General features: G+C 25.8%; 3 protein-coding genes across 3 annotated transcripts; 1 reads left to right on the top strand and 2 right to left on the bottom strand.

Annotated features, from left to right (window-relative positions):
• Nucleotides 1–269: 269 nt before the first annotated feature.
• On the top strand, nt 270–2,307 carry LOC100572168. Its single transcript, XM_029491983.1, has 4 exons — nt 270–551; nt 689–1,006; nt 1,089–1,353; nt 1,419–2,307. Exons 1-4 carry the CDS (start codon nt 437–439, stop codon nt 1,549–1,551), a joined length of 831 nt encoding a protein of 276 aa, XP_029347843.1. The 5' UTR covers nt 270–436; the 3' UTR covers nt 1,552–2,307.
• A 92-nt stretch (nt 2,308–2,399) lies between these two features.
• Nucleotides 2,400–3,381, bottom strand: LOC100568913 (protein ALP1-like). Its single transcript, XM_008186654.1, has 3 exons — nt 3,181–3,381; nt 2,779–3,089; nt 2,400–2,719 (listed from the first exon to the last, which is right to left on the bottom strand). The coding sequence occupies exons 1-3, from the start codon at nt 3,379–3,381 to the stop codon at nt 2,509–2,511; spliced, it is 723 nt and encodes a 240-aa protein (XP_008184876.1). The 3' UTR covers nt 2,400–2,508.
• Nucleotides 3,382–6,966: 3,585 nt separating this feature from the next.
• Nucleotides 6,967–8,535, bottom strand: LOC115034669. The gene is made up of 4 exons (XM_029491985.1): nt 8,434–8,535; nt 7,971–8,227; nt 7,210–7,369; nt 6,967–7,111 (listed from the first exon to the last, which is right to left on the bottom strand). The coding sequence occupies exons 1-4, from the start codon at nt 8,456–8,458 to the stop codon at nt 6,981–6,983; spliced, it is 573 nt and encodes a 190-aa protein (XP_029347845.1). The 5' UTR covers nt 8,459–8,535; the 3' UTR covers nt 6,967–6,980.
• Between the last annotated feature and the right edge of the window lie 23 nt (nt 8,536–8,558).

The raw sequence follows: 8,558 nt of genomic DNA, 5'->3' as shown, positions 1-8,558 counted from the left end.
TCATAATAATAAATTATTTATAGTTTTGAATTATACAATACTTTTACAGATTAACATAAAACCAATTTTTTAGTTTAAATTTAAAAAGCGAATAATTTGAACACTTACTCAATTCATCATCCCTAATGACTTTAGACCAACTTGTATATTTGTATTATATATTAGACCAACTTATTGATTATATCGGTGATTACAATATAAATTATATATCATATGAAAAATAATCAAATATGCAAAATATGCAACTAACATTTTTAAATATAAATTCGCAATGCTATGAAACAAACGTCTATATTACTTAGCTATTTTCTTAATGGTTATTAAAAAACATGCAAACTCCTAGAAATCCCTATCCTTAGTGATAAATAACCTTAGTAAATTTGTTTGTTTAACTTTTAATATAGAAATTGAAGTCAGCGATGTTGAAGATGATAGTATGGAGAATAATAGTATTTATAATCAGACAAACAATTATGAAGATACAATTCATGAAGATGGGGAAGAGAATATTGTATTGTTTACTGAACAAAAGAAACCTTCAAAACAATCTGGTGGGACATTGTAAAACTATTGTTCGGGGGTTAGCATATACACAACATTGGGTTTTAACTTGTCTTTTGCCTATACATTAGGTGTACCATAGTACCATACTATGTATATAAATATTTAACAATATTTTTTGGTATAGGTACATGGACTGAACAAGTCATAAAGCAGCTAATAGCTGAACGTACCAAGCTCAGCAAAGAATTTATGTATGCCAAAAAAAAGGGACAAAAGAACAATCTGTGGGAAAAAATAGCAAAAGTTTTGCATAAACAGGGCTACACAAACTTTACAGCTACTAATTGTGATGATAAGTGGAGAGGATTGCTAAACCAGTTTCGAAAGGTGCATGATGCAAGTAAAAAAACTGGTGGTAGTGCTATTAAATGGAAATTCTATAAGCAAATGGAGGAAGCAATAGAGCCAATTGGGAAAAAACAAGCTATGTCGCCTCCTAGAAGTAAAAACAAAAAATGATTTATTCATTTATGTTCAGGAATAGTTTAGTTTATTATTTTATTTATTCCTTGCTTAATTTCTAGACATATTAAAAGAGTCATCTACTTGTGAAGAAACTTTATCACAGTATGTAGAATCAACACCTACTAGACAACTTAACGCTTCAACATCTGTAGCTATTTCACCACGGTATGCAGAACTACCATCAACTACACCAAAATCCTCCCCTGAAATTCTACCATTGAGCTCGGTCAAAGGAAAATCCCCAGGATGGTTCCAAAAGTACCAAGAACAAAAAACAGAACAAATAAATTTAGCTTTGAGGAATGCAAACGAATTACATAATCGGTATATAATTTTGTTTTCATAATGTAATGCAGCTACTTAATTTAGTAATTTTTCATATTAAATAGCCTAGATAAGATGGAAAAAAGAGAGGAAGAAATGATAGCGATTCAAAGGCATCTTGTTTCCAAACTTGAAGATGCTAATAATATTGAACTTCAAAAGTTAGAAGTTTTTAAACAGATGTTCAATAAACAATAACTACCATTAGTTCTAAAAAAAAAATGATTTACAAATGCCGGTCTCACAACTGTTTTTAATTAAGTATAAGGTTATTACTTATTTGTTACTAAAAGAAATAAGTGTGATCTCCTATAACTGTTAAATTTGAAAAAGTTTATTTATAAAAATAATATTAAAGTACTACTAAATTTGAATTATGTGTATATTATAATGTTTTGTTTTTAATTAAAATGTTTTAACACCAGATCATTATAAAACTGTTTGTAATTAACTTTAAGGTTATTAGTTACTAAAGGAATAAGTGTGATCTCTTAAAACTGTTAAATTTGAAAAAGTTTATTTATAAAAATAATATTAAAGTACTACTAAATTTGAATTATGTGTATATTATAATGTTTTGTTTTTAATTAAAATGTTTTAACACCAGATCATTATAAAACTGTTTGTAATTAACTTTAAGGTTATTAGTTACTAAAGGAATAAGTGTGATCTCTTAAAACTGTTAAATTTGAAAAAGTTTATTTATAAAAATAATATTAAAGTACTACTAAAATTGAATTATGTGTATATTATAATATTTTGTTTTTAATTAAAATGTTTTAACACCAGATCATTATAAAACTGTTTGTAATTAACTTTAAGGTTATTAGTTACTATAGGAATAAGTGTGATCTCCTAAAACTGTTAAATTTGAAAAAGTTTATTTATAAAAATAATATTAAAGTACTACTAAAATTGAATTATGTGTATATTATAATATGTTTTGTTTTTAATTAAAATGTTTTAACACCAGATCATTATAAAACTGTTTGTAATTAACTTTAAGGTTATTAGTTACTAAAGGAATAAGTGTAATCTCCTAAAACTGTTAAACTTGAAAGATTTATTTTATAAAAATAGTATTAAATTACAGTTAAAGTTTAATTATGTATAATACATATTTTATTCATAAATAAAATGTTACATGTTTTAATATTATAAAATCAAAGACAGCTGTTGACATAATTCTTGTCTCTTGACATTTCCACTTAAACTATCATCTTCATGGTGGTTACCATCCTCCATCTCAGACGTGTAGATCTCGGTTGAATTGAAATCATCGGAGTTATCAATGCATAAATTGTGTAAACAACATGCTGCAGTGATAACTTTACTACAATTTTCTTTATGATATATATCCATGTGCCTTAAAAAAATATATTAGTTAGTTTAATTTATGCTATTCATGTTATTATAATAAAATACTTCAGTTTTCGAAATCTTCCGATTAATTTTCTAAATGCTTGTTCAATCACTACTCTGGAACTACTGAGACACTTGTTAAATTTTAATTGGCTATCACTTAGATGTCCATTATCCTTAAATGGAACCATCAAAGTACTGGTTAGTGGATATGCGCCATCACCCAAAATATGACACCCTGGTGGTAATATTACACAAGGTTGGCTTAATAGTTTTTCACCAATTATACTACGTCTAAACACTCTTGCATCGTGTGATGAACCTGGCCAACCAGCAAAACAATCAATGAATTTTAAATCACTGTCAACAATGCCCTGGAATAAAATAGTGTTTATACATCAAAAGTATGTTATAATTCATTGATTTAATATAATTTAGTAAAATACTAAATTAATTTTCTCTCACTTGTAGCAAGACGGTAGGAACTTGTTTCCGATTATAGAACATAGTTCTATTTAACTTCGGCATTTTTGTTCTCTTCTCCCATGGAGCAAGAATCGAAATATGACATCCGTCAATGGCACCAAAAACACCCGGAAAAGAATGTTCTCCTCTTAAACTATTAAATTTTTGTACAACGGTTTGTGCCTTATGGTTTGTCGCCATTGTATAAAGTTTCCAGACAAATTATTAATTTCTGTTAAGCAATGAATAACAATTTTATAGCTCGTGCTTTCAGCAATGTCAAATCGATTTCCTATTTGTCTAGTATATTAAAATAAACAAAAAGTATAATTTTTTTAGAGGATGTTTAATATATTTAAAATGTAAATATTATATATTTTTATATGTTTATACAAACCGATGAGTTTCACAATTAGCCATATACCAGACAAAAACTAACACTTGTTTGTCAACAGGTATCTCCATTTTATACCTTTCCAAGGGCAAACTTAAATGTTGTAATAAAATCTAATTCATACAAATTAAACGTATTAATTATACCAACAATTGCTTAAATATTTTCAAACTGTTTACCTCAATGGTAGTTCTACTCAACCGAAAATGTGCTTTGAACTCACAATCTGAGAAAGACACTACAGTGGTCTCTACAAAGTTTAAAATTTTGCTCTTTGTCTGTCGATAATTAAGGAGTATATCGTCATCATCATCATCATCATCATCATCATCAAGTACATTAGATACTAATACATCTAATACAATGAATATATTTATAAAAATATGTTTATAATACCTAAGTTGCATTGATAAAGTAGGTATTGAATTATATTATTATTTTTAAAAAGGTATGCTTATTGCTTACCATGTAGTATTTTTTTTTTATGAGTAAACGCACGTATAATGTTATTTCCGGTTTGATTTTTTGTTAGAACAAAATCTTGAAATATTTGCATTTGCAAGTTATTCATTTTAATTTTTTTTAATTTAGTTATTATTTATTCATATAAAAATTCAAAATGTATACAACATGTAAACACGTTATCTGTTATTAGTTTTAATACTAATTAAGTGATAACTAAAATTAAATATGGAGGGGATATTATTGGTATTTATTATTTTGTACCTAAAAATTTCTTGATATACCGGTATAAACTAAAAGATGCCGGTGTAATTATTTTTGTATACCGGAATAAATGAACGAATTTCTAGATGTACTAAAAAATGATTACAAAATACAATATCTAACAAAATGAATGCCTATCGTATTATATACATATAAATAATAATATTATCAATCAATAAACAATAAACATGTTCTAAAAAGTAGTAAAATTAAGAAATATGATTTTTAAACTAAAAAACCACAACATTTGAAAAAGTAAGTACTTTAAAGTTTTAATATTTTTTTTCTAAAACTGATTTTTAGTTAATTATTTAACACCTTTAATAGTTCACATATTACATGCAAATTCTACAACTTCCCAGCAGTATATTTATACTACGTAATGAACGATTACTAAGAATAATATTTAAACATGGACATATTAGGTATAATTTATTGATATTTCTATGTACAAAATTATCATTATTTTAATACAACAGTTATAATTAATTTACGTATATTTCATTTACTTATTTTTATAATCTACAAGCGGCTTACCTATTTTTTGGTCGGGAAAATATGTAGATGCAAATTAAACGTTTACACGGAGAACGGATATGATTTCATCGGCTGCCGACAAACAAATAAAAAAACCAACAGTCTATCGGATACTCAATACCCATGCCGATCATTTACTATGATCAATTATTATTAAAATCTATAAATATCTCTAAGCATACATCATAATATATTAGACAGCATGTCTGCATTAGTACAACGAAGATCGTCGTTATCTTATCTTAAAAAAAACAACAATAATTGGCAGAAACCCTTTATAACTACGACAGAGTTAAAAAAAATACAATGAATAATCGGTCATCATCGAAATTAATATAATCATTAATCATTATTTAAAATTAATAAATTCAAATATTTTGACGGAGGGCCTCGGGAGATTTACTGGTGCACCAAAAAAACCATATTACGATCTTACGGTAAACCTTACGTAAATTTGGCTATAATCATAGCGTCTCGCAATTGTATATTTTTATTGAAATTAATTGCATTATATTATATTTGTACGGGCCGGAGTATAATAATAATAATATACGAGTCCAGACACCAAACTCTTATTTTACGCCACTAACACCTAGGTCTAAAAATTATATTATGGAGGACTAGCTGGGTGTGTAGTGGTGTATAGCTCGAACAGTAGTGGTCGGGATCGCCTAGCAATTACTGTCGGCTATGTAGTGATTGTTGTGGGATATGTGTATTTGTGTATTAATGTGTGTATGCGTGTGGGTGTGTGTACAATAAAACAATAATAATAAAATGGTAACACGGTTTCTGGTAATAAGTTACTGTTGCTGTATAATACACAATAATAATAATGACACAAATATATATAAAATCACAGCAACACAACTGTATAAAATTATGATAATAAATAAATAAGTATATAATAATTAGTGCACGGCTCTTATAGCCAGCAGCATAAATATAATAAGTAAGTAATGCACGCTCTTAGCCAAGCAGCCTAAATATAATAAATAATAAATTAATAATGTACAACCCTTATGGCTGAACAGAATAAATTACAATAATATTATAGGTAGCTATTTAAGCTGTTAGCTCGTGTGAAGTTAAGTATAAAATATAAAAAGAATACGTGGCCCTTATGGCACACGATACTATAATAATAAAAATATATCTGCGGCCCTTATCCCACATAGCAAAATTACATTTTAAAAAAATTTTAAAAATATCTTTTAGAAAACGAAAAACATTTTCATATGATTTTCTAATCATCAATCTAGATTTTCAAAATATCTTAAGAACATTTTTTGTCGCGAAAAAAAAATCATCAAAATGTTTTTTAATCATTTCAAAAATATTTTCTATTTTATTTTGAAAACATTTGTAGTGTATGTTTCTAAAATATTTTTTAAAAATATTTGCAATATATTCTTATTAGTTCGTTTAAACTTGGCCATCAAATAAATCAATATGGCAGTATATAATATAATAATATTATCAATGTTTAGTAGGCCTCATTATTACCAAAAAAATAAATAAGAAAATTATAATTCCCATAAAAAAACCATTTATTATTTCCTAACATTATTATAATATATACATATTATGTTAAAATGTATATATTATTATAACATGAAACGTATAATAAGTTGTATACGAATTGTATAGATTATAAGAATTAAAATTTCCTTCTGTATAATTACTTAAATACGAAGTTTAAAAAAAAAATACCTACATATAGTACCTATAAATAGATTTATATTACCAATATATAGGTACTCGCTTCATGATATACTTGTTTTGTTAATATATAAAAATAAAAATAATAATAGAAATAGCTAAGTGAACACCACTTTAATAAATATTAAAACTTTTGTTATTACTGGTAATATAATTTGCATTTTTATTTAGATACCTACACAATGTTAATAATTACAATACATTATTAAAAAAAAACTTATGTGTAATAGTGTATTATTTGAATTATACATAGGTACATAAATATGATATTATTTTAAATGTAGGTGTGTATAAGTATAGTGTATATTTATTAATTGAATCGAAATTATGGATTTTTAACTAGGTATATAATAATGAATTTAAATGATAATATAATATATATAATGTATAATAACGCGAATGACAATATTGATATATAAATTTAATTGGATGAACTTTGTTTTGATTTTTTTTTTTCTTCTCTAAATTTGGCATTTGCCATAAAAAATTTCATCGGCTTCAAAATTTCCATGTCGGTACAATTTCTGTATGCTTGAACACTTCGTACACTATCTGAAAAGTTAAAAAAATAGGCTTAGGATATAGATATGTTTTTTGTTATCTACATTGAAATTTAGTTATTTTAAAAATGTTACAAATTGTATTATTACCAAAAATTATGGAACAAGAATTTAGTATGGAAAATATCTTTTTCTGTTTTTGGCCAGCGTAAGAAAATTGGGCCAAAAGGTTGTTGTGGAACATTTTTGCCATTATCTGACGAGTCATATCAGACACCGAAGGTCGTTCCAGTCTTGCTAAATATGTTTGCTGAAAATTAAATACTTATTATTGTATATTGTTCTATATTAGTTTTATTATACTTATATTAGTAATATGGTATTATATTTTTAGGTAGGTATTATGTAGGTATTATTGCTAGGGTTATTTTTTTATAGTGTTGAACAATATTAGACACGGAATATAGTATTAAACATGAACTATAAATATACATACATGTACTTTGCAGATTGAAATACATAAATTAATTCTCATTTTTATCTAAAATGAAAATGTTTATTTGATTTAATATAATACCTGCTCGCATATTATCTTTACATTATATTCAAAGGATTTTGAGTGAAGATAATGTTAATCTTTGATATGTATAATAATTAATTGCAGTTTTTTAATAATCAACTTCACAGTTATTAGGTACTTATTATACATTATTTTATACATGATATGTTGTATATAGCTAGTTGTAGATACCCGAATTTTTATTTTTTACATGTATACACACGCATACGACATATCTATATAATATAAAATATAATATGATATAACTATATAATGGAAATGTAGCATAGTGCGTATAAATATAATAATGATTTATAGGTATATAATATGTATATCTAAGCGTAGGTATTACCAATTTTAGTCGGAAGTCATTATCCTTTAATTTGTCCTCGAGTATAGTTAACTCGTCTATATTTGTCAACGGAAATTGATTAAAATAGGTATTTTCATTTAAATAGTCATTATTGGTCTGCGATGTTGATGATAAATGATAATTTGACTTTTTTATGATATCATTTAACATATTTTCAATCCTGTCGAGTTTTTTGGTATTTTCCCTAATTTCATACTTCATATTTGTCATTCCTCGAAGAATATTTTTGACAATTTCTGAAAAATGGATAGGTATATGTGCATAATTTATTATTATAAAACATCAAGTAGAAATGTATAGGTACCTATCTATAATATTTAGGAACATGCAGTATAAATATGTAAAATGTTTTAATGTATTAGGTATAATTATATATAGTTTCTAGGTAGGTACATGGTAAATTATATTCATAGGTACTTTAACAAACTAGTTCAACTATTACCTTGATCTTTCAAATTATGAGGCATTGGTTGAGTTGGCGTTTGATCAAAATTTATTCGCTTTTTATAAATAGGTGAATCAATGCTAAATTCGTTACTTGAATCTTAAAAAAAAAAATATTTAATG

Source organism: Acyrthosiphon pisum, unplaced genomic scaffold (assembly GCF_005508785.2).
Source record: "Acyrthosiphon pisum isolate AL4f unplaced genomic scaffold, pea_aphid_22Mar2018_4r6ur Scaffold_20508;HRSCAF=21239, whole genome shotgun sequence".
Classification (NCBI taxonomy): Eukaryota; Metazoa; Arthropoda; class Insecta; order Hemiptera; family Aphididae; genus Acyrthosiphon; species Acyrthosiphon pisum.
Note: the sequence above shows the minus strand (reverse complement) of the source record. Positions and strands in the feature narration are given on the sequence as shown.